This window comes from Chamaea fasciata, unplaced genomic scaffold (genome assembly GCF_029207755.1).
Source record: "Chamaea fasciata isolate MVZ Bird 193981 ecotype frontalis unplaced genomic scaffold, bChaFas1.0.hap1 SCAF_2, whole genome shotgun sequence".
In the NCBI taxonomy this organism is placed as follows: Eukaryota; Metazoa; Chordata; class Aves; order Passeriformes; family Sylviidae; genus Chamaea; species Chamaea fasciata.
Window position 1 is genome coordinate 90,063,467 of NW_027094087.1, and position 24,766 is coordinate 90,088,232.

The 24,766-nt window shown below is 38.2% G+C and overlaps 2 protein-coding genes across 8 annotated transcripts in view; one reads left to right on the top strand and one right to left on the bottom strand.

The window, feature by feature from the left end:
• The window catches only part of TMCO3 (transmembrane and coiled-coil domains 3), a 33,763-nt gene extending 33,502 nt beyond the window's left edge, over positions 1 to 261 (bottom strand). For all 3 annotated transcript variants that reach the window (XR_010719475.1, XR_010719474.1, XM_066176722.1), the window contains exon 1: positions 129 to 261. The gene's annotated coding sequence lies outside the window, so the exon portion shown is untranslated. The remainder of the gene's footprint in view (positions 1 to 128) is intronic.
• Positions 262 to 498: 237 nt separating this feature from the next.
• Positions 499 to 24,766, top strand: DCUN1D2 (defective in cullin neddylation 1 domain containing 2). Of its 5 annotated transcripts, none has more exons than XM_066176724.1 (7): positions 499 to 598; positions 3,016 to 3,232; positions 6,277 to 6,445; positions 8,930 to 9,060; positions 19,469 to 19,551; positions 20,798 to 20,894; positions 21,548 to 24,766. In XM_066176724.1, exons 1-7 carry the CDS (start codon positions 596 to 598, stop codon positions 21,625 to 21,627), a joined length of 780 nt encoding a protein of 259 aa, XP_066032821.1. In that variant the 5' UTR covers positions 499 to 595; the 3' UTR covers positions 21,628 to 24,766. The 5 variants fall into 5 exon arrangements, with proteins under 5 accessions (XP_066032821.1, XP_066032822.1, XP_066032824.1 ...); XM_066176725.1 differs by having other exon boundaries at positions 522 to 598; positions 2,661 to 3,232; XM_066176727.1 differs by lacking the exon at positions 499 to 598 and adding an exon at positions 635 to 739.

The following is a 24,766-nucleotide window of genomic DNA, read 5'->3' on the forward strand; positions in this document are numbered from 1 at the left end:
GGGAGAGCAGGAGGAGATAACTGCAGAGCGAGAGAGCGACCGGCCCGGCTCCCTCTCCCTCATGGCGGCGGAGGGACGGGGGAAAAGAGACGGCCGCCCCACCCGGCACTCTCGGCAGCGACACTCACCTGAGGGACGGAGGAAGGCCCGCAGCGGCGGGGCGGGAAGGGCGGGATCGCAGGGCGGCGAGCAGGGGGGTAAGTGGGCGGCGGCCGCGGGCTGAGGGCAGCGAGGAGCCCCGTCCTTGCGGCCGCCCCTCGCCCCGCGCCGGTGCCCGAGCGCCGGGGCGGCGCCGCGGAGCGCAGCCGGGCGGGACCCGCGCTCCGAGCGCCGCCTCGCGGCGGGAAACGTCACCGCGGCTTCTCGCCGCACGCCGGGAGTTGTAGTCGGAGCCGGGGCCCCGCAGCTGCCCCAGCGCCGCGGCCGCCGCCGCTCCCCCCGGCAGCGCTGCGGGCTCCGCACCGCGACCCCGCGCTCCGCCTCTGCGGGCCGTGCCCGGAGCGCTCCCCGGCGGGAGGCGGCGCGGGCGGGCCGGTGCGCGCCTGCGCGGGAGGCGGCGCCGGGCGGTGAAGTTGGTGGGAGCGCCGGTGATAAAATGGTAGGTTGTGCGAACCGGGGGGGAGGGGAGGTGGCGAAACCGGGGAGGGGGAGCTTCGGACAAGCCTCGGGTACCCCCCGGCCTGGCGAGCCGAGCGCCCCCGCACCTCCCGCAGCGCCGGATCCCGTTGCCCTGCCCGGGGTAGGCGCCAGGCGGGGGGGACGAGCGGCGCGGGGACTCGGGGACGCGCACCCCCCGTGCGGAGTCGCTCTCCCGCCGCCTCCTCCGCCGGGCCAGGAGCGGGGAAGGTCACCGGGGGCGGCGGGGGAAGGGAGGGGGCCGGGCCCCGCCGCGGGTATTTCGAGCGCAGGCAGCCGGCGCAGCGCGTACCTTTCCCTTTTTTGGGATTGGGGCTGGCGGGGCAGGTCACCGGAGCCGCGAGTCCCTCGCTCCCACCGGCCCCTTCCCCGCCGCGGGACGCGGCAGGTGCAGCCTGAGGCGGTGGGAAAGGTGCGGTACAAATTCCCTTGCTGGGTTGGGGTGGCGGGGTTGTTTTGGGAAGGAAGGGCTCTCCTGGTGCCTCTGCAGCAGCTTCAGCGCTTCCCTGGGGTGTGCGGTAGAGTGTCATCAGCGCTGGGAGAGGGCTCCAGGAACGTGACTGAGCTGTGCCCGCATGCGAGGTGCGCATCCTTGTTCGGGTGCCACCAGCCAGGGGTCACGCTGGGGACAGGAGCTCCGGAGCCCCCCCGGGGGAGGTGCCGCTCCCGCCGCAGGGCACTGGGCGCGGAGGAGCGGCAGGAACCGTGCTACGTGGCAGGGTGGTGGGCTGGGGAGTCGCCTGTGTTCCTTATCGCTTCAAATAATTCAGTGCTTCATTTCGCTAGAAATTCAGCTGGAAAATACCCGTAAATGCCTAGCGTTAACTGGGCTTGAAAGAGGACGTGGGGTTTGCTTTGGCGTTGTTGGCAGAGTCCTCTGTTTTGAAGTGATTATCGCTAAGTTTGTTGCCCAGAAGAAGTTTATGTAACTGAGGAAGATCTAGGTGCAGAGACTCCCTTAGCTAAACCTTCATGAAAATTTGGAGGCAGGCTGGAGCTTGCAGCCGAAGGATTATTGGTTATTTACTTACTAAAGTATGCAGCAGTTACATTTTGCACATTTTTCCTCCCACTGTACACACTTCTTGTATAAAAAGAAACCTGGCACGTTTGTTCCTATATTAGATTGAAAAATCTTGTAGGAAAGACCAAAATCCTCATCTTGTTTACGTGATGTGTTTCTTGTCTCAGGACCATCTCTAGTCAAGATGTCCATATGGGTACAAGAGATAAAGAATAAATTGAAAGATGGTCCCATGTTTACTGCTCGCTGGATCAGGATTCAGTTCTATTTTAAGAGATCTGTAAATTTTCAATTTATACCATTGTACCATTATACCTGATGATTTAAGCTGTAATGGGGAGTTCATACCAATTTCTCAGCTTAATTGTTGGCCCAGAACATGTGTTAAGACTAGTTTAACAAAATTGGAAAATACAGAATACAATAAAAACCAGAGTTTGATTGAAGCTATCTCCTTCTGCTTCCAACTTCATGTAAAGAATAACGTTCAAATATGTTACTAGCAAATTTTCTTCCTGTAAAATGCCCATTCCTACCTCTTGGGTGTTCTAGAAGTTTAGGGATTTTATCTCAGAGTGGTTGCCGCAGTTGAGAGAGCCATCATATTAGTTTCTGTAGACCACTACAATAGGCTTTTTTGTTGTTAATATATTAGTAGTATGAACATATTTTTCTGAGTTTAATTAAAGTTTTAGATCACATTTACAGCAATCTTACAATTTCGTTGTAACATTCAGCACTCTCCGATACGTCCACTTCATCTATTTTATTTTTGCCTTATGTCTTCTGTTTGCAATGTTTTATAACATAATTGTATGAGAAATGCTTCTGCCTTTTTCAGCTGATGACTTAGAATGATTAAATTTTGCATTGTTAATTGTTGCTAAGAAAATATTAGGAAAACTCTTGGGTATTTTTTTCTCCATGTATGAAGGACTTATACAGAATTTGAGAATCTGTAAGTTGCACCGTTTTAATTTCTTTTTTTTATAACCACTAGGCATATCTTTCAGAAGATAACCATATTGTAAAATGACGAAACTTGTGTTTACTGCTGTTACAGAACAGAAAAAACGTCAGCATATGTGAGCAATAAAGCAGAAATACAAGTTTGTTACTGACAGAATATGTGCTGCTAAAAATGTATATATAGATGCTGTCATTTCAATTTTCAGAAGAAAATGCTGTCTGTTTAACTGCAGAAGAACAAGGCTTTGTCTTCCTGTAATTCTGAAGTGAAAGTTGTCATCAACAAGAAAACTAAAACCTTTAAAAGATAGGCATTAGTGGTAGAATGCTGAAACAAACTTCTGGATTAGCTTCATTGGCTTTCCTGCTTCTTTTGCATCCCAAAGCATAAGCTTAAATCATCCCAGAAGGACAAGGTCCGCCAGTTTATGGCATTTACCCAGGCTGGTGAAAGGACTGCTATATACTGCTTAACACAGAATGAATGGAAACTAGAAGTGGCAACAGACAACTACTTCCAGAATCCAGACTTGTACTACAAAGAATCCATGAAAAATTCAATAGACAAGAAGAAATTAGAGCAATTGTATAATCGATACAAAGGTAAGGTGTCGTTTTCTTGGGAGTTTTTGGTTGGTGGGCTTGGGTTTTTTGTTGTCGTTCTGGATTTTGTTTTGGTTTTTCTCTAAATTCTGTTGTGTGAGGAGTTTTTCTGCTTTTCCTTCTACTTCCTTGCTAGCTTTTGCTTCTCACAATGTGTTTATACTAATGAGATAAGAATGAAAAAAGGTGTTAAATTCTCTTAATGATCTGTACACAACTTCTGTAGAGATTTCTATAGACTTTAGAAGTAGGAAATTTAATTTACAGTGAGGAAGAAGTGCTAGCTATCAAATATAGTAGCAAAGTTTATTATGCAACTTATGTGATTTTTTTTTTGCCATTAGCTGCTCTTAAATGTGTATGATGGTCATTCCATGGCAAAATAATACATACTGTTCTTAGGCTAACTTTGGGGGGAATTAATTCTGTTCAGAGACAGTAATATTTCTATACATTAAAATCTAAAATGTTTCAGATGACATTACAGCTAGGAGTGTGACAAAACAGATAAGAAAACTAAAAAACTAGAAACTACATTCTTATTTAATTCTTTCCTGCTGGCATATTACAGCAAAAGTGATGTGCCTTTTCAGAGAGGCTTGGAGGGAAAAGCACAGGAGAGTGGAGTAAAGACAGAGTTGCTTCTTTTCCAAGTTTCATTTTCCATCATTGTTTAAAAAAAAAAAAAAAGCTAGGCATTTAAATATGAGAATGTATGTGGAGGTGACAGGGCTTGCTGAACTGTGGCCATGTGACATGAGCATGCATTGCTCATGTTGGAGCAGTGCAGGCTGGAATCATCGACAGCTCCTGTTGAAATCCATACATCGCATGTTTGAAAACACAAACTCTTAACCACTACTCAGCTATGATTTTATCTGCTTTTCTAATTGAAATATATGGCATGTTTTGTGTACATTTTAGCCTTGTTTTGTGTTACTGTTTCCACCATTTTTGTTCTTCTTTACATAATCTGTTCTATTTTAAGTGTAGAGATTCTTTAATACTTCAATGTTGTGTGGTAATGAATTGTGTAGGGACAAAGAGGTAGAAATGCTATAGCATTTCTTTATGAAAACAAAAACCCAGAGACAAAACTCAGAGAACCATATTTTTTAAAAATATATACCTGTGTGTATATTTGTATTATATATATAAATATACATATATCTGAATCTTTTGTTTGCTCCTTGAATGTCAGTCTTGGGGATTACTGGGTCAAAAATAGATATTCTTAACAGCATTCATGAATTTGAATACATAAAATGGAAGAAGATTATCACAAATGTTATTTGTTACTTATAGATTTCTAGCAGTGGCAAACTGCACCATCTGACTTTTGTGAAAGTAAGTCTAGCCAGTTTATGTCACCATTTTAATTAGCAGCACACCTTTGCAATTCTGGCACTTAAACACTGTGGCTGTAAACATTAAAGACTTCCACAAGATTTGACAGAAGACTATAAAAGTTTTGGTTAAGCACCTTTCCTTGATTCATATCTGGCTTAAACCTGAATTGCTGGCCCCTCAACAGTAAGGGATTCTTTTGTTTTACAAGGCCCTATAGGTTAGTTCACTATACTTGAAACCTGAAATGTCTTTTTCTCTGCTGTTTTTCCTTCGTTTTCCTGCCTGTTTATCCAGCAGCTCTGTGAAAACAAGAATTGCGTTGTTACTAGTTGCCTGGATGATGTGAAATATGATAGGGATGAAAAGTCCTTGTTGAAATCCCCCAGAATTTTTCCATTGATTTCAAGATAGTGCACATCTCACCTTCAGTTCTTCAGTTACTCCCCAAATACACAAGAAATATGTTTTATATGTCTTAGAACTAGTTGAATAGATATATTTACTTGCTATTTGGGATCAAAGGTCCCTGAATTATACTATGGATGTAATTCTTGGTTTAATAGATGTAAGTCTGTTCGCCAAATTAATTTCCTCTCTGGAATTTACAGTTTCTTTCACTGTAGTATTGGCTGGAAAAGTAAAAGAGATTCTAGCTTAAGAATTAAAATAAAATTCAAAAGGTTTTATCTAGGCTTGATTTTTTAAAATCAACTTCTTGGATCAGGACCTAAAAATAGCATGGTTGAAAGTGGTAGCAGTTTCAGAAGCTAGTATTAAATCTACTCAAGAGATGCTTTTCTACACAGCCCAACTTATTATATTGAATTGTCTTCCTCTCAAAAGCTGGGAGAGACAGTTTTGCTATTTGTAAAGTCTCAAGCTTTGAAAACCAGAGGTGTGGGTTTATCTTCTTTTGTTTGCAATTGTTTTTTTTTTCTTCTCCAGTTATCTAAGTTTACATGGAGAGGGTTATTTGTTTGGGGGCTTTTTTTGAGAGAGAATTTTGTTACAGAATTATTATAAGGCATTTACTGACATTCAGAAAGGTACTACTGGGGCAATACTGTGTCTCACTTGTACTAAATTGCATTGATTAGCTTAAGACTTTGTTATGCTAAGGCATTGTTTGAACAATGTTTTGGTGATCCCCCTGACTTAAAAATAAACCCCCAAAATGTTTTAATGTGGTCTTTAGGTATAGTGGATACCCATGTGTCACTATTGGGAAAAAAAAATCTGGAATCTAATGTGGTAGGTGTATTTTTGATGGACTTGATTTTGGGTTGCTTTTTTTGTTAAGCCTAATACATGCTGACCAATATAAATATGTTGTACATTTTGATGTGTTTATCACCCTTACTGTTTCTGAATGTAGGCAGCATCTCCTGAGTTAATACAAATCTTTTATAAAGGATTGTGGAGGGAAAACAAAATTATGTCGTTGATGTTAGCAGATAACTTCAGGAAAAGTTGTAAACCAATTTCTTTATAAGTTTACAGAATACTTAATCTTTTGCCTGATTCTCTTTTAAAAATATCTAGATTTCAAGTGAAAACATTTGTGAAATGGCTCTGAAAAAATTAATACCTGTATTATACAGCACTGTTTTATGTCCATCAGAGCTGCCACATGAGTATTTGTTAATATGGTTTGTATATAACTGTAATTCTCCTCTTTGTATTTTGAACTGCAGACCCACAAGATGAAAATAAAATTGGCATTGATGGGATTCAGCAGTTCTGTGATGATTTAAGCCTGGACCCAGCCAGTATCAGTGTTCTGGTTGTGGCATGGAAATTCAGGGCAGCTACGCAGTGTGAATTCAGTAAAAAAGAATTTGTTGATGGCATGACAGAGTTGGGGTAAGTATCCGTTTCTGCGTAGTTTATAATGTAAGGCCCGAACTGTGTTTCTGTTCAAAAGATTTTCAGTTAAATTGCATGAAGCTTAAAAAACTGTTGAGGCTAGTGCCAAGCTTAACAGGTGCAAAATGTCTGTAGTGTTTTGTCTTCCTTGAGCTGGTACTTTACTGCAAAGCCTTAATGACCACAGTAGGGAAGAAGCAAAACAATTTCTACGTGTTCAGCAAGGGAGTCAGATGGATGATTCATGTCTCTTTTTATGTAGTTCATAGTAAGCATATACATATTTGTGTTAAGGATTTGAGTCGGACCTCCTGCTGTTAAAAACTGAAAGTCACTGGAGGTGTATGAAGGGAAGAAAAGTCAGTGTTGAAGCAGGAAAGGAATAGAACAGAAAAGAGCCTTCAATCTTTCCTTTTACTTTGCCACCAGCAAATGGACCCATCTTTCTTTTTGTCCATTTTACCACCCATACTTTCCTCTCTTTTATACTAGATACTTCATTTGTACAAAACATCTATGAGGAATTGAAATGAAAATGAGGATATTGGCAGTAAAAAAGATTGTCCAACTGTGATGTAACGGATAAAAATTTCCTTTCTGGATTATGGAACTATTCTGGGTGATAAACTTTGAATATTGCCTCTGTTTACCAATAAAGTCAAGCATTTGTCATCATAAAATAATATTTTGTGTATAATTTTTCCTTGAAGAGGGGCAGCATTTCTAATATTTAGAGATGTCAAATGATTCTTTTTAACAGATTGCATTAAATGGATGGATAAGTACAGTTTACTCCTTGTTCCTGTTTTTTGTAGCTAAACAATTTCATTTCATCTTAGAATGTCACCTTATCAATACATTTCTAAGACAGACCAACTTTTAAGAAATGTGGTGGTTGTTTCTTGACCAGAGATTGTAGCAGTCTGATGTTACTGACCTCATCAGTTATTGATTTCTTTTTAAGCTTTCCTTTCTAAGGAATTGTGATGAAATAACTTCTGATACCATCTGAAGTTCACTGCTTTATTTTGTCCCATTGGGTAGCTTTGGGTAGAAATTACAAGAATAACTATGATTTTCTAACCATGGACAGAAATTAAGTGCTCATGCTGTTATATTAAAGATTGCCAGCTTTTTTTTTTTTTTTTTTTTCATAAAAAGTTTTGCTAAACCACCTGTTCTTGGAACAGCAACTGTTCTTGGGAGCATAATATGGCTGTGCCTGCTTGCCACAGCACTTACTGAGAATTTGGAATGATTTTGTTACCTGCTTGGTGCACAGTGTCTGTGGTTTTTAGCAATGAACACAAGTGAGCAGTTGAATGGAAAGAAATTCCCTGAGGCTTAGATCACGTAGCATCTTTAGGATGCATATGGAAAAGTGTATTTATTGACTAGATCAAGTCCCAGTGAAACTGAGCTTCTCACTTGAAGACTGCTGGCAGAATTCTTTCTTCTCTCCCCCAGGTACTGCTGGAGGCCAGAAAGATACTTATTTTTATCTGTACCATGCCAGACAGTTAAAACTACATTTGTGCTTTATGTGTGTTGTTATAGTTACCCATCCTTTAATAGATTTTTTCTGGAATCTTTAGAATAAATATAAGCATTTAACTATGGAGAACTTTCATACACACAGTGTTACTCGTGATAGCTGCTCCTTTTGAAACCTGTTTGCTTCACTTCAAGTTTCTAGGCAGTATTCAAGATATTGGTAATGTCTTATAAACCTTGAATATTCATTTGATGCCTCGTTGTGGCAGAAACACTTTCCCTTTTCGAAGTGTGACTTGTCAGCTCAGGTGTTTTTACTGAAAATGCTTTGGTGGTGTTATTCAGGGATGTGTTTCTGTTGGAATTTCAGTAACTTGATTCTCTCTTAGCTTACCTGTGCCAGGCTGTTAAATAGTTTGCCAGCCTTCAGGCTATCGTTCAAGGCTTATTTTGGTCCTAGGTTTTATTCTCAGGTGTTCTGTGATGGGGAGAGAATGACTGCAAATAATAGTTCATTTAGTTGGAGAGTCCTCAGATGTTAAGATGAACTGTAAAAATGTAGTGTGAAGCTCTTTATTCAGGAGAGCAGGTAATAAGCAATGTCTATCTAGATTTAAACAAAATGTCACGCACTTGTGTTACAACATCTGTCTCAGGGGAAGGAATAACAGAGTTCAGTGAGGTTTGGTTGTTCTTTAAGAACAGAATAGTATCTCTTCAGAAATTCATAAAGAGATAGAAGAGAAATTAAACCACTGAATCCTGTTTGCATTCTGCACCTAATGGATGCCTGTATACAATGTTCCACTTAAAATTCTTTAGTAAAGGTACATGAGCATTTGTATTTTTCAGAATGCTATCCACAAAGATAATCTGGTTTTGTCTTAACCACTGGTTTGTTTTGCCCTTAAACTAAACTAAAAAAGGTGGGGGGAAAGTAGGAAGAAATTTTAAATATATGCAAATAACGTAATCTCTCTTGAACAGGTGTGACACCACAGAAAAGCTAAAAGCTCTATTGCCAAGACTGGAACAAGAGCTAAAGGATCCAGCAAAGTTCAAAGATTTTTATCAGTTTACTTTTAACTTTGCTAAAAATCCTGGACAAAAGGGTCTAGGTAAGTAGAAAAGAAATGAGAAAATGTCTGCAGTCAGTGAAGTCTTCCAAATGTTTCCAGTACTGTAATATTTTCATTGGCAATTGTATAGTAAATTCATTATTGATTTCTTTCACTGACTTCTCTTTCCCATCTTCCTTCATTTAACCTCTTCTTAATGTCCCCTTGGTGCAGATGATTTAATGGGGTTCTCTGCCAGTATTGACCTTGTCTCACCTCTTGTCAAAAGAAGTTCCTGCAGTTCTTCGAGACCTGTCAAATTTTATTTAAAAAAAAATAGTGAGCTCTGTGTGTTAAGAACTACTGAAACAAGAGGTCTTTAGCAGATCAGGAAAAGGGAGAAAACTGGGCAAAAGTTACTGTTCTTCTTAAAATTTTTAGTTTTGGCTCAGTTTTTTTGTAAAGCTTAGAAAGAGGGTATTATGGACTTGGTTTAAAACTAGTGAGTAAAAATAAGCATAGTTTATATAGCATTAAACTATTATTCTTCATAAAGTTTGAGATTTATCCCAATCCATGCCTTGCATTGTTAGAGTAAAATCAATACATCATTTAAATTCCATTTTCTTTCTTCAAATCAAAAATCTCTAGCTTGTGAATAGATTAAAAAAATAGAGTAAGATGAAGTCCAGTCTTCAAGTTTATGTCCACTTTCAGAGGATACTGTGTAGGAAGAAACTAATGTTTTCTATATAGAATAGCACTGTACCATCATCCCTGTTCTTTGTGGTGTGTGTGAGAGGAAGTGGTTTGTTGGTTTTTTCAGGGTTTGGGGTGTTTTTTTCTTTTTTTAGCATAGCCACTTTAAATCTGTGTCTGAGTTACTTGGAAAGTTGATAAATGTTTTTCTCAAGAACTGGTAGGAGAGCAGAATATCAATATAGACCTCAACCAGGTGTGTCTGTTTCATATTCTTTACTTTAAATAATCTCTCTTGTCTTCCCTGGTGTCATTTTTTTTTTAAACTATGGGCAACTTTTAGCTAGTTTAGATTTGTTTTGTTTTGTTTTTTCAGCAGTTTCATTTTTTATTTCATCTGCACTCTCTCATGGCTCATGTGCCACTTTTACTGACACAAAAATGAAGAAATCTTGTAGCAGCTCTGTGAGGTTCGTTAGAATTCTAGTTCCTCAGCCAGTCTTGACTAACAAAGCTTAGTACCTTCAAATTGCAGGAAAAGTAAGTTACAGCTGAGGTTGGAATTTATGGGATACCTAAAGTAGTATTACAAATAGCTTCCTCTTGGGTCATTCCAACATGAAACTCATGAACTTGGGCAGTACATTTCAAAAGCTTGTCACCTAAGCCTGTATGAACAGTGGAGAAGGGGAGACAGCCCAACCCAGATTTGGAACTGAATGTGCTATTTTTTTGACATGAGGAGGAAACTGACTTGTTTTCCATTACTTCTTTTTATTTGGTATTGGGGGTCCTTTCATTTGTAAGTCTGTCTTCTCTGTTGTGTAAGAAAGATGTTTTCTTGCCAGAAAGTTCCAAAGTTCCTTCTTGCACTAAGAGCTGAACTATTAGTAGGAGAAAGTAAGAAGTGCAAAAACTGAAGTAAAACTTAAACCGTGGAATGAATTGATGGGAACTGTTGCTGATTTCACTTTTCAGGAATTTTTAGTAATTTTGATAATATTTACAGTCTCTTGATTTCTGGTACTTCTTACATGGCAGTATATTGGTGGCATTTTTCATCAGACTTTTTCTGCGTTTACTAAGATGATTCTAGATAGTAAAGCAATATAAGCAGATGCCACTTTTCTAACTTCAGTGGAGATACACCATATTTCTTGGATCACCATAGGTTGAGTAGAAAGAGACCATATGGACTAATGTGACATTTTTTAGTGAGTGAGGCCAGTGATAGCCTACCCAAATAAAAATGAGCACTGTATAGGTTTGGAGTTGGAATCTTTACAGGGATTAACAATCATAGTGGAGCAGAGAGGTGAAGGAAAAAAGGTGTTTGTAATAACCACAGAAGGAAGCACTGTGTTGTAACCAAGGAAGAAAATCCCACCAGTTAGTTTACTGGAGTGCCTGTATGAACTGAGAATTCTTGTTGCTTCAGCTACATTTAATACAGGTTTAGGTTGGTTTTTTTAATAAAAATATTTACATATTTACATATTTTCTCCTGTGAGAATGAGAGTGAGAAACTGTCCATCTTTGTCCCCTGTCTCCAGGGTTGTTTGGTATTTGTGTCCAATGATGGTGTGCCCTATTGTCAAGGAGATATGGGAATCCATACTAGCCATGTACAAAGTCTGTTGCTGTCTTGCTCTGTTTGGAGCCTTTACTTTGATTAAGTCCAGATAGTTAAACAGAATGAATAATTAGATTCGTTACCATCTGAGCTGTTAGAAATCTGTGCCTAGCTCTGTCTAGGTCATCTTACAGTGGTGACCTCTCCTTCTCCACATGCACATTTGATGACGTTCAGTCAGTATAGGAGGCTTCTTAGCTCCTGCCCAGCTGCTTGCCTTAAAGTCTTTCTGGTGAATTGTAACTTGGAGGAGACTCAGAGGTCTGTAAGTTTATGTCAAATTAAGGATAAAAGTGAATGGTTTAAATTAATGAAGTGGAAATAATCTAGGAATTCTTTCCTAAATTTCAGTTGCAGAATATTTTAATGTGATTTTTCTAGGGTCTGAAGTATTCAGTGCTTTTTCTTATTAGGCTGGGAGCTTAAATCACCAAGTCTGGTAATTGTACTCATTGGTTAGAGGACTGATCTGAAGGCTGAAAGAGTATTATTTAAATCTTGGATATACACATGACCTATAAATGCACCTATTTGAAAACTAAGCAAGTTTGACATAGTGCCAGTGACAAATGAGGAATCCATATTCTTAGCAGATTGTTAATAGAAACCTTTTATAAAAGAACACGTAATTAAACTCCTTCTGTTGGGTCCTTCAGGCTAAGTGCTAGGGCATCTTTTTTTTTAACAGAAATTACTCTTGAGACTAGAGCTTACCAGAAATGTGCCTGTGATAGACAGACTGACTTACACAATTATTTTTCATTTCTGTTTCTTGTTTATTTTAGCATGTTGAAGCCATAAGAAATGAGTGAAATATCTCTAAAATGTTGAAGTAGCAGTGCATTGCTTATGAGTCATGTTCATTGCTCCATCAGTTCAGATTACTTATTTAAAAATGTGTATCTGCTGTTTTAAGATGTGATATGCAACAGTTATTACTTTTATTGTCTCCTCTCTGAAAAACACCAGGAAAGAGTGATTGATGGGTTCCTTTTTAATATGCCAGGTGGTCTTTAAATTTAAAAGGTAGAGAAATACTTATATAGTGTATTCCCTTGTGCTAGACAGAATCAACATCTACTTAAACCAATTCTTGCACATGCTTTTCTAACCAAATGCTCTGTGGTATGCTACAGAGCCTTTGGTTAGAAAATGAAAATGCTAAATTGCCTTTTCAGTTTCAATAGGTAGTAATAAGATTTGAGGTCTGATTTGTACTGGTCCTCTGGCTTAACAAGTTTGAGAGCCATTGCCTTCACAAAATAGAGTCTTAAATTTTTGGTGGTAGGTTCCATACATCTTTGTCCATGTTTGCTTAAACCTATCGTTAGAATTTTTTTTTCTAGCATATAACTTAAATCTGTTTCTGAATTTTCCAGTTTAATACTTGAACCAACCAAAGTAAATATGCAGAATACGTTTCCTTAGAGTGAGTAATGACTTCTTACACAGTTGGCGATGATGTATGTGTCTTCACTTAGTCTCTGGACTGAGTAAAACCAACTACCCTGATAAATTTTCTCCCCTAGCTCTCTGATACTGGAATTCTGTCTTGCGACTCTCATTTCCTTTGCAGTCAAATTGATCTAATTTTCTCTTGTCTTGTAATACCCAAACAAGCCAGATACCCTTCCATGTGTCTTCAATATTTTGCTTCTTGTTTTGCATCCTTTTGAGTTTGCTTAAGTTTGATACTGTCTGCAGTTTGCAGTCTGTTTTAATGTTAGGTTTCTGCAGCACTGCAGTGTACCCAGTTAAGTCTGATCTGATACTTCTGCAGCTGATTACTCCTTGTAGCACTGTGACTTTGCACTTCTCTTTAATGAAGTCTTTCTTATTGACTTGTGATTTTCCAGTTTGTCCAAGTAATTTTGAATCCTAATCCTGTCTTCTATCATGTTAGACTCTTCTGAGGTTTTGTCTAAGTGGCAAATTTAACAGAAGTTTTCTTTGTTGTATCATCTGAGTTACTTAAGTACTGGGCAGTGTTGGATACAGGACTGACCCACTTGAATGAGTTACTTTCTCCCAGTCTGGCAGGGGAATGCCTGAGGTTCTTCCAGAACTTCTTTGACCTTTATGAAGTTTCAAACATGGTAGGAAGCAGTTTGAGATTGCTTCAGCATACTGAGGCGAATTTCAGCAGATCTGGCTTCACTTTTGGGCAGCAATGCTTGAAGACTGAATTTCTAGAAGTTTTTTTCTGAAATGACTGTCAGGTTCCATTGAATCATTTTGCTTGGAGCATAGCTTGGAAAAAAAATCTCTGTGTGTCCCAGACTTTCTGGAGTTATTATCAGCAGGACACAGTATCTTTTATCACACCAGTTGCCATTTGTGAGATGGGAGGTGGAGGGCACAGAAGCCTTTCTTTGAAGTTTTTTTGGTGATAGAGAAATTTTGATAATGCCTGACGCAGTTGTCTTCATTACTCACAGGGGATTTTGCTCCAGGAAAATGGTCTTGGAGGGTAGGAGTGTGTGTGTAGTTTTGTGTTTTCTTTATTTTTGAAAAGCCTGTCTTCCCTTGCTTTTTAATTTCTTCTTCTCCAGTTCCCCTCAAAACCAATGCAAGAAATTCTGCCATTATGTAATTAGATGGGAAGAATCCTCTCCAATAAACTAAGTTACATCTGTTCTGTCATTCCCTAAAATAGACACAGAATTCAGTACACCAATACTCGTTCCTAGAAATAGGACTGCCTTTTATAGGAGTCTCTTTTCCACAGTTCATGTGGTGACAGGAGGGAGTTTTTTATTTCTCTTTGGATCTGCAGGACTTCTGTCGCTGTAGTCTCATCCAACTTGAAAGTTCACATTTAGTTTTATTACCTCAACATTACCAAGTAGAATGCTCCAGTCTGGACACATGCTGTTTAAAGAACTGAAAGTAGTAGCAGTTCCCTAGGGTGATACCTTGTTTAAGGAATGAGATGCAGGAAGCAAAGCGCAGTGCATAAGATCTGCCATGATGATCTTGAAGCAGGAAATTATGTTCTGATTAATGTTACTCAGCACCCAAGTGTCGAGTGTCTTTCAAATACATCTGAATAGATTTGATCATTATCAAAGAAGACAATGGATGCTTTTAACTTTAAGACTATGCTTCTAACTTTAAGACTTTGACTCTCTAAGTGGTGGACAGAATTAAGGAAAAAAGTCAGCCGAGTTTCAACACCGCAGTGCCATCTCAATGGCTGCATGTTGGACCTGGAGTAGGTAATATTTAGACATATTAAACTTGATTTGCATTTGGCTTTATATTTTGAAGGTGCAGTTTATCAAGTTATCTGGTTTGTCAGGAGACTTTTAAAAGAATTAATATGGATAACTGTGATTCTGTCTTTAGTCTGCTTTCTCATGTTCTTACTACTGCATATGGTACAATAAATCTTTAATTTTTGCAAGGTGCAGATTTGGAGAGGTTTATCTTGCCTTCTGCTCCCAAGGTTCAGCTTTTCTACTGCAGTCTGAGTGAAATTTTGTATCCTAGCTCTTGTTGGTAAGTGTGTTAAAGGATAGGATTAGAGGTCTTTTGCGGTCTACAGAGCAGTTCCATTTTCTAAGGGCACTTTCAAGCTCAAAACAAGGCCTTAGCTCTATCTCGATTTTTTTTTTTTTTTTTCCCCATTTTTTGAACCTGATACTTGCTGTGATTCTCTTACTGGGTCTCCCTTTGAGCCCCAAAAAGACATGCTCAGGAGTTTGTTACAGTTTGTTTCAGCCCCAAGGAGGAGCTTAATGCATTCTTTCATGGTCTTCACCTTTCAACATGGAAACAAAAAGCCGATTTGGTCCTTCATCACTTCTTTGTGATCCCTTCGTCTGCTTGCTGGCTCAAAAGGTTGTGCTTCCTTCTCTCTGCCAGTTGCCTGGGATCAAGCAAGAGATGAAAGATGAGGAGGGCATTCAGACTTGAATGAAATATTACCTCAAGACCAGAAGAATGACTATCTTTGCATCCGGTATGTGGACTTCAAGGAGGTTTCCTCTCCTATAAGCAGATGAGTATGATGTACTCTTTTTAATTGAAGCAACATCAACTTTGGCTTTTATCATAGCAGTATCTCAAGATTCTTTGGAGAGATCTTTAGACCTTAGGGAAGGATATTTTTTCTTTCTATTTTGTTTTCTTTTTTTTACTCCCACCCTCCCCCCAGCCTAGTTATCAAGATGTCCTCCCCTTTCAATGAAGAATTAGATCCATAGGCAATTTGTAGGAGTGAGTGCATGGAAGAAGCTGAGTGAGGTCTATAAATATATTTTACATTTATTTTGAAAGAAGTCTGTGAATGCTGTATTTTAGGTGTTCAGTGACCTTGGTTTGTGTGTATGGTTCTTCCTTTATTTTTGTTCACATTTTCCATGTTGAAAATGCCATCAGTTTAAGTGAAACTTGGTATAGAAGAGGTGCTCTGATCAATAAAAGTGTGGCATAACTTCCAGTCCTACTAAGGCCTCATGGATTCTTTTACTCATGTTTGGACCTTGTTTAGGAAATGTATATCCAGTCAACTTTTAAGTCATCTGTTGTAGTTAATCTGAATGGTACGTGGAGAGATTTGCAGAGGCAAAAGGATTTTTGAACTGGTTACAATCAGGTTCATTAGGCTGCACTCAAACTGGTGTTCAGACAGCTGTCTCCTAAGTCTAACTTGACTAAGTTAAAGTAGTTCATCTGGTTTTGTGCTTAAGGTGATAAACAGACAAACCTGAAAGGTTCTGCATGGAATCATCTGCATGGCAGATGCTGAGACAGAGCCAATGAGCACAGCCAGACCCTGCTGGATTCCTGCAGTGCTCCTCTGAAATCCATGTGCTCTGCTTTACTATTCCTCCTGTCCACCACAGGCACTTCAGCCTGACTCTGTGCATTATCTGTCCCCTAAGACAGGGCACTGGGAAGCTCTTTGCTTAAGTCTTTGGAGGGATGAGTGGATCCAGCTCAGCTGGATCCCGAGTTTAGCTATGATCTGTATTTGTATCACCCCCCTTGCTTGGTTTTTTTTCCTTTCTGCCTATCTTCTGTGGGGGAGCTTCCAGTTGCAACTACAGGCTATTTTGCTCTAAGCTTTTGGCAATTCAGTTAAGTGTTTTTAGGTTTAATCCTCATGGTATATTCTTGTTATTTCTGATTAGGAAAGAAGAAACTAATTCTTGTGTCTGTGTTCTTAACAATTTGGAGGCCGAAGAAGACACTTAAAAATCATTCAGAAATGAAGAAACAAGGGATTTATTTACTCACTGAATCTTGCAAGTATTCACTTGATGCTTATTGGTCAGGCAGGTATAATAGTCCTGTTGTTGAGACACCAGTTCCCATTGTTCTTACCCATGCATCAGTTTCAACACAGTGTTGAGAAGTTATATTAGTAATTTAGGTGAATTAATGATAAGATTCTATCCATTTCAAGCACGAGTGCATGAACAGGTCTTGTTGGTAGGGCAGACTGAGAGAGCTGGAAAGTTCTGTTTGGCGGCAATCTAATAATGATATTTTTTCTTTCTTAACAAGATCAGCATTTGATCAAATCTTAAAAGTAGACACAGGCTGTATTTTTTCTTCTGCATTAATTGTGCTGTTTGTTATCACTTTAAGCTTTCTGTTCAATCAAGATAGAAGAGGCTGAGGTTTTTTTTAAGCAAGTTCAGAATGAGGTTTTAGTGTTTCAGGATAGATCATACTGCATACAGAATATTATTTCTGATTGAGAAAAACTGATTGTTTAAGGGTCTCCATGACATACAACTCTCATTAGATATTGACACTGAAAATATTTTTGGGTTGAAAGGAAAGCTCAAACTATATAATGTACAGTGTATGATGTGGTATTTTTATGATGATCTTTAACCATTTAGCAGTTTTATGCTTTGGATATGAACATGGATGTTAGCAATGAAGTATCTTAAACTGGTCATTGTCTAGGTGTTTTCAGAGATCCATGCATCTGTCTTTTTCTGTTTATAAAACTTGCATTATTGGTCTGTAGTGTTGGTAGCATATATTTAGGTATAAAAAACCCAATGTATTTTATGGTTATAGTTTGATTCTTATTGTAACGATGTCTTCCTATCTATACAGCATTGAAGGAGGTATTCCTAAAACTGCCTGAGGAATTTTTGCCTTGCAAAAGCATCTTCCTGTGGGGATGCAGAACTCTAATGCCGTAAGGGCTTTTCTCTTTTTTTAGTATCCATCAGTGCAGCACTAACTGTAGCAGATCCACAGCATTAATGTTTATTGATACTACTGTCAGCATGCTAATGGAGAATTTGAACTCTGTAACTAGGTCTTCCCTTTAAAGCAGAAAAATCCTCTTTTTTTTTGTCCTCCGGTGCCAAATTTTTCAACCTAGGTAGGGAATTGTCTTCAAACAGAAGTGTAGGCATATCTACTGAGATTGTGGCAAACCTGAAGGCCTAGTTTTCTCATGTTGTTTAAGACTGATTAAAATTGCACCACTATCAAAAGTGATAGTCCCATCTAGTCCTTGTGTGGCACCTTTAATCATCTTTGTTTCCTTACCTGTACTTTCTTCCTTTTTCCAAGGAATATTTCCATCAGAAGTATAAACTTTTCAAGGTGTTACTTCTTCAAAGTACATTTTGCCTTAAGTCATCACATGATAGATTTGCAAGGTTTGCTTGGAGATGTTAAGTCTTCATAAAGAAGCCTAAGTGAGTGGGATCAAAGCCAGCTACTTCACAGTGAAGTTTAGAAACTGTTAAGATCTTTTAAGTTTCTCCATTTTCATTTTTTGCCTTTCATTTGGGATAACAGATAAGAATAACTAATCTGCACATCTAAGCAGCAAGTAATGCTATTTATTACTCTTCCCTACAGTTTTTTTTTTGGTGAAAAATGAGTATGGTGGCATAGACAGGAAGAACTGCAGGAAGTTTATTAGAGCATAATTCAAGTTCTGTTCTGAAGAACACTGAACATAGTAGGACAAACACTGGCAGCACTGTCCCTGTGTAGATAGGTTGAGGCATATTGCATTTCTCTACATCTTAACTGCTGCACCTTATCCAGGCCCCAGCCTTGTCTGAAACAGGGACTCTAGGGGCTTGACTCTGTTAAAATCTGGAACGTTTCTTTCAGACGTGAAGCGTGATTTCAGGTGACGGTGTCCTGTGGTTTGTAGTATGGTATGTACAATTTCAAAAGCTATTCTTCCTTCCTGAAGGTGCAGGTCGAGCTTCTGTTTCATGTGCTATCACAGTACTTCCTTGTAAGCTTCATGTTCTGATTACACTGCTTTATACTGAAAGCACAAGCTGAAATGCTTCTGTGGTTTAAGAAAGGCTGTGCCTTATTTTATGGTTGCCCAGTAGTAATCATGTACTTAGTGCTGTTACCTACATTAGGTATTTGTGAGCTGCCGAGGATGAAGACAGGCCTTCAGGGAAACATCCTTTCTACCCTTAAGCTGCATCTAATGTTCCTTCTGCCTTTCTGCTGGAATATGTGGTACTGCTGCATCTTCCTTGAACCCTGCTCTCAGATCACTGGTCATGATGCAGAATAAGGACTGATTTCTTGGACTTGTACTTTCAGTACTGGGTGTAGGTGCTTATTGAATGATGCCAGAAGAGAATTATTGCTGTAAGGGGTTCTGTAGAATCGTAATACCACAGACAAATGACTTTTTTCATCCCCTCATGTCCTTAAATTCCCTTCAAAGTCAAGTGTGTCCAAAATGTGATAAATTAAGAGGACTTGACATCTGTGGTTTTAAATGTTTATGTTTCTATCAATATTTGCTATGTTTGTGCATGTGTGTATATATTTTTCAAGAGATTTATTGTTAAGTATTCTGTTCTGTTTCTGTTGATTGAAAGTAGCTTTAATCTGTCACTGGTGGATGGTGACAAAAATACTTTATTTTTATTGACTTTGATGTTCAATACAAAATTTATACTGCTATTGCTTGTCTTCTACCTTTTTGGGTCAGGGAGAGTAGAAAACAATTCCTTATAGTTTAAGTGATTTTAAAAAAGTGTTATTTATTTGTTTCATAGTATACTGTATCTAAATGTAGCTTGAATAGTTTAACCAGAAGGGGTTTATTGCTTATAATGTGCTTACATGTTATAATGTGCTTACATTTACATGTTGCTTAATCTCTTGCAGATTTAGAAATGGCGATTGCATACTGGAATTTAGTCTTGTCAGGAAGGTTTAAATTTTTAGATCTTTGGAATAAATTTTTGTTGGTAAGTATGTATTTTATTCCTTACTGCCTATCTTATCCCTCAGTAGTCTGGCTTTTGTTGGCTGTGTGCTTCCAGTAAGAAAAAGATGGCATATCTCTATACTTCCTTCTAACTTTTCCTTTCTGAAAACTGATATAAAATAGTCTCAAATCAAGCCAAATTAATTCTTTTCTTCATGATTTTCTAATTTAGAAGAACACAAAAAGATGCAGCAAAGAGATAGTGTTCTGCTTGCTTAATCCTGTATCTTCCTACTTAGAAAAGTTCCTGCATGAAAAGAAGCATGATTGTAGATGAAACTGATGCTGCTGATTCTCAGGACAGCTGGGATTATTGTCAACCATGTATTTTACCTTGCTCTGTCTTTTGTAATACTAATGCATAAACTCAGTCTTTTTAAATCAGTCATACCAGAATTTAACACTAAGAGACTTTCCATTTTCAACAAAATTTCTTGCCTGAGTGATCACATTGACTAATTTTATAGCTCATAGTTGTGAACTGATCTTGACAGTTTTTTTACTACTAGTGCAAATCTGTGGGCAGTGGAGTAAAGGTACATAAATTAAACCTTAGAAATTCAGAAATATTCTTGTAAAAGACCCGATTCAGTCATCCATGTTTCTACATTTGCATGTCTATATAATTACAAAAAATGAAGTTACATAATATGTAACTTATCTTGATTTTCTCTTTCATTTTATCTTTTTATCTGTAGTTTAGGAGAAATAAGAAGTCCTTCTGCATTTTTGTCACCCAGTGCTTAATAGGGAAGGTGTACACATTTTGAAATATTTTTCTGTAATTTTCTTCTAAATTATTTGTCAGTATATTTATCTGAATCACTGAATAATGTACCAGTTTCATCAAGAGGACTTTTGAAAACATTTCATGTTTTAATTGCCTTAATACACTTAAAGACATCCAAATTCAGATATGTAGATGTAACTGACGAAAAATACGCAAGTTATGACCTGGTATTAAAATGTGTTACTTCAGAAGAAGTATTTAACCTGAATGTTTAGTTGAGAAGAAATACTTAAATTAAAAGATTTCAACCTAAGAAAGAAGCAAGCTGGAACTCTTTCAGATGTTTGGGTTTTTTTTTGGTTATTGTTTTTTTTTTAAGATCAAAAAGGTAAAGAAATGTTTGTAATAGGTATATTTCTGTATGTGTCAATATAAAATACTGCTGTGGAATTTGAAAGTAGTTTGGGCTGAACAGTACTGTTATTCCTCTGTACAGGAACATCATAAAAGATCAATTCCAAAAGATACTTGGAATCTTTTGTTAGATTTTGGAAATATGATTGCAGATGATATGTCTAACTATGATGAAGAAGGTAAGCAGTACCTGAATATCTTCAAAAATCGGTACAGCAGAATTAAAATACTGCTATAAATGAACAAGAGAACATGTTACCTCGTGTCCTAATTTGTTTACCCTTAAAGTTTCAGCTGCCCATACAATGTCATACTTATTGCCAAAATAGTAGTGATAAGGAGGTTAACTGGTTTGCTGTAATTTGAAAACAGAACATACAGTCACACCATGATAGAACACATTATTTGAATGTGTTATGCTTACCTCTGAGTGAAACAATGTTTTATGCTAAACTTTTGCTACCCTCAATGCAGTTTACTCTCTGTTACTAATTCTGTTTTGGAATGTGTGCAGAAATAAGTCCTAAGATATAAATGGCTATAAAAAGAAGGCTGTGGTTTTGCTATCAACTGATGTTTATATTTGTAGTGTGGAGTTCTGTGTTTTAGATACATATTGGTTGTCTTAAGAACTATTGCTGCAAGAAGGGATTCATATGTGGAATTTATTAGTTAGGTGATTTTTTTCAAGTATTTTATCATGTTGTCCCTGTTAAAGCTAGACTAGGCCAGAAATGTCAAGATGAGCCTCTAACCCTTTGTATTTATAGACTACACAAGTTTCTTGCTGATAATGGTAGGCTAATTTCTCAATTGCTTGGTTTCTCTCTAGGAGCGTGGCCTGTTCTAATAGATGATTTTGTGGAATATGCACGACCAGTAGTCACAGGAGGAAAACATAAAACTTCCTAACCCCAGATTTGTTGATGTGGACTAAATGAACTGCACTGGGTAATGAAGATTTGTTAGCTGATAACTGCACCTTGGTGCTGGTTTCAGTAGTCATGATGACGTTCTGCAGACAAAACTGAAATTCCTCCTTTCTGCCTAAAGAAAATGATGACTGATGTGTGGACACTTCAAGAACAAACTCAGAAGATCCAAGCTGTTTGTAGGCTATTGGCTTCAATTATTGTACTGGTTGTATCATATAGGATGTAGATTTTGCATGATTTTATACTTTGGAGAAGTTTAACTAGAGGCCATTTTATTAAAGTTTTGACAGCACAGCATGCCATTCAGTTCATAATCCAAAGTGAACACCAGCAGTTACATAAATAAAAATGTATTATATTGTACTTATATTAAAAGCAGTATTTGTGGTATATAAATTAAATCCATAAATAAAACTTATGCAGTATGTTGTATTTTTATAAAAGTTAGTTCTGTGGATCTGTCTTAATAGAGAATTGTAAAAAAAAACAACCCAAAAAATGAAGGTATGCTTTTTTTTGTTTTAACTTATTACCAAAATTTTAAATTTGTATTTTCACATCCTAGATGTATACAGTGATTACATCCAGCCTTCTGCTTTCTCCCAATGAATTTGACTTCCTCCTTTTTCTTCTTGAAGTGCTTGGACATGTAACAATAGCATTGCTGAGGACAGGCTGCTGCTCTGTGCTGTGTTGCAACTCCAGCTTTTTTAGTAACCATTTTAAAGTAGACATTATACAACCAAAGATGTGTTTATAATTCATGTTTAGTTGTCATAATTCAGTTAGTCTCCAATTATGTGTTTTATTTATTTTTAAGAAGGAACTGATGGAATATGGATTTTATTTGTAGCTTGAAACATATCATAAATTCTAGCTAAATGCAACATAGTTGTAAATTCATTTCCTGGCACTTCTCATGGAAAATAGATGTAAATAAGCCCAAAGACTTAACTAGTTGGCTTTCATGGTGGAGAAACAGTTAGGGGTAAGAAGACTTTATATTAATGATTATAAATATTCATGCCTGTGAATGTGTTGTGCATTCAACTGTATTTATTAAAGGGGAGAAAAAAGCAAATTAATGCAGTTTCAGTGATCTCAAAGCTGGTGAAATTGGACCTGTTTTCACCAGATCTGAATTTGTTCAGTCACTTGTTTCTCCCCTTTTGCCAGCCACTGATTATGAAGTGCACAGAGGTGTCAGTCTTCTGTTTCTCATCAGTGTCTTCCGCTGTCTAAGCACAAAAAAGTTTTACCAGAAACTATTCAGCATGTCTTCGCACAGGGCTCTTGCAAATGCTACCTCATCAAAATGAGTTTGTCATAGCCACTGTAAAAGTTTGTTAAAATGAAAAGTTGCTAAAGAGTATATGATCAGCTATGATCAATATATTTTCTGTATTTAAGGCTGAATAGATGCAAGAATTTTGGAGAAAATAGTGCATTAAGTTATATAAATTATATCTGTTTGGATCATTGAAGTCTTGCATGACAACAGACTATTTTGTTTTGTAGTTGCCAGGGTATAAAAGCTTACAATATTCTCTTAAACTCTAATATTTAGAGTTTCATACAAGCAGTCAGCTTTCATTATGTCAACACAACCTGCAAGGACAAGTGTACATGCTGCGTCAAGAGCCTGCCTTTGTTCTTCCACTTGATAGAATTTCAGTTGAGCATGATGTTTAAAAAACGGGACAAGGGAAAATTTGAACAAATAAGTGATTTTTCTCTTAGTAACAGCTTAGCAAGCAAGTTACAAATGTCCTGTGAGGGCTTTGTTATGAATATTTGTCTTTTTTTTATGAGTGTCAGCCCTGGCCAAGCAGCCGCCAGGTGTCAGCGTCTGAGCCCGCTGCTGCTTGATGCTCCTGTGCAGAGTTACCCACTGAGGTTATGCCCAATTACTGCTTTCTGACTGCATCTTTTTGTAAGGGCATTTGTGTACATAACTCCAAGTATTCTACCGAAGTCAGCAGAGAGCAGAGAAGTAGTTATGCTCTTTTTACTGTGTTTGATTAATCTACGCCACCTCCCCAAAACAAGCCCTTTCTATATCTGTCCCGCAGGCTTTGCAGAATGTGTAACATCTTACAGCATCAAGTGCATTTATCTAGCTAGAAGCAGTGGAATGCTTGTTACTCAAACAATTGCCACTTAAAATATATAGATAAAGTATAACTGACCAGAAGTAGCTTAAGTTCTATTGGTATGTGATGTAACTGAAGTTTCTTAGCACTAGAGCTTGTGAAGCATTTGCTCGTGATGAGAGCTCCATCAAATCATTCTGATGAACCTTCTACTTTTAAAATAAATAGAGCATAAAAGATGCATGTTGGTTGAGGGATTTTTTCCTTGTTAATCTGAGCAAGAAGGAAGGTGCTTAGCCTAGGATTCTGTGTGTGTGTGTATGGATATATACACACACACTTGCTCTTAAATCTCATTCCTGGGGGACCCTTCATGGGTGACAGCTTCCAGCAGAGGAAGACTGGGAAAAACACTCCAAAGATAGTAGCTGATCCTTGTCAACCAGCTTTTGAGGTTTGCTACAGTTTTTCTTTTGTTCTTCCTGGTCTTCTACCCATTTTAAACCGCATGTGATTTTTACATTCCCATAGATAAATAGCATGAAGTAACGCCTTCACACTTGAACAGTCATTAAAAATGCAAATAAACAGCTTTTACCTTACAAGTTTCTTAGATATTTTAATCATTTGCTGCTGTCCACAGTTCCACTTTACAGGGTACTCTGACTTCCATTTTAAGTAAGCTGGTACAGTGGTAACACCTAGGCTGCTCAATTTATAATCCTAAATGGTACAGATGTCTTCAAGTTGTTCAGTGCATACAGTATTACTTCACAGATATGCCATATGTATTTTTAAACTTGGTGCCAAGTTGTTTGGCTTGAAACTGAGCCATAGGATTTGTACTTGCCAATTCTAAATTTAAATGTAATTTACCATGTGTGTCATGCCAAGGAGCGCAAACCTGCAGGCATCTGCTCATTCAGTGCACCTGGGAGATTTGCTGCTGAGTAAGCTGTATGTGTGTGTATATTTTTTGGCAATGGAAAAAGGAATAAATGGACTGTCAAAGGATTGAAGTCA

What these genes read in the sequence shown, in the direction of transcription:
- DCUN1D2 (XM_066176728.1), top strand. Translation starts at nt 1,609, where the DNA reads ATGAAAATTTGGAGGCAGGCTGGAGCTTGCAGCCGAAGGATTATTGGT. An exon ending in TCCTGGACAAAAGGGTCTAG is followed by an intron (nt 9,061 to 19,468) that starts GTAAGTAGAAAA and finishes AATCTCTTGCAG; the next exon opens with ATTTAGAAATGGCGATTGCA. An exon ending in TTTGGAATAAATTTTTGTTG is followed by an intron (nt 19,552 to 20,797) that starts GTAAGTATGTAT and finishes TCCTCTGTACAG; the next exon opens with GAACATCATAAAAGATCAAT.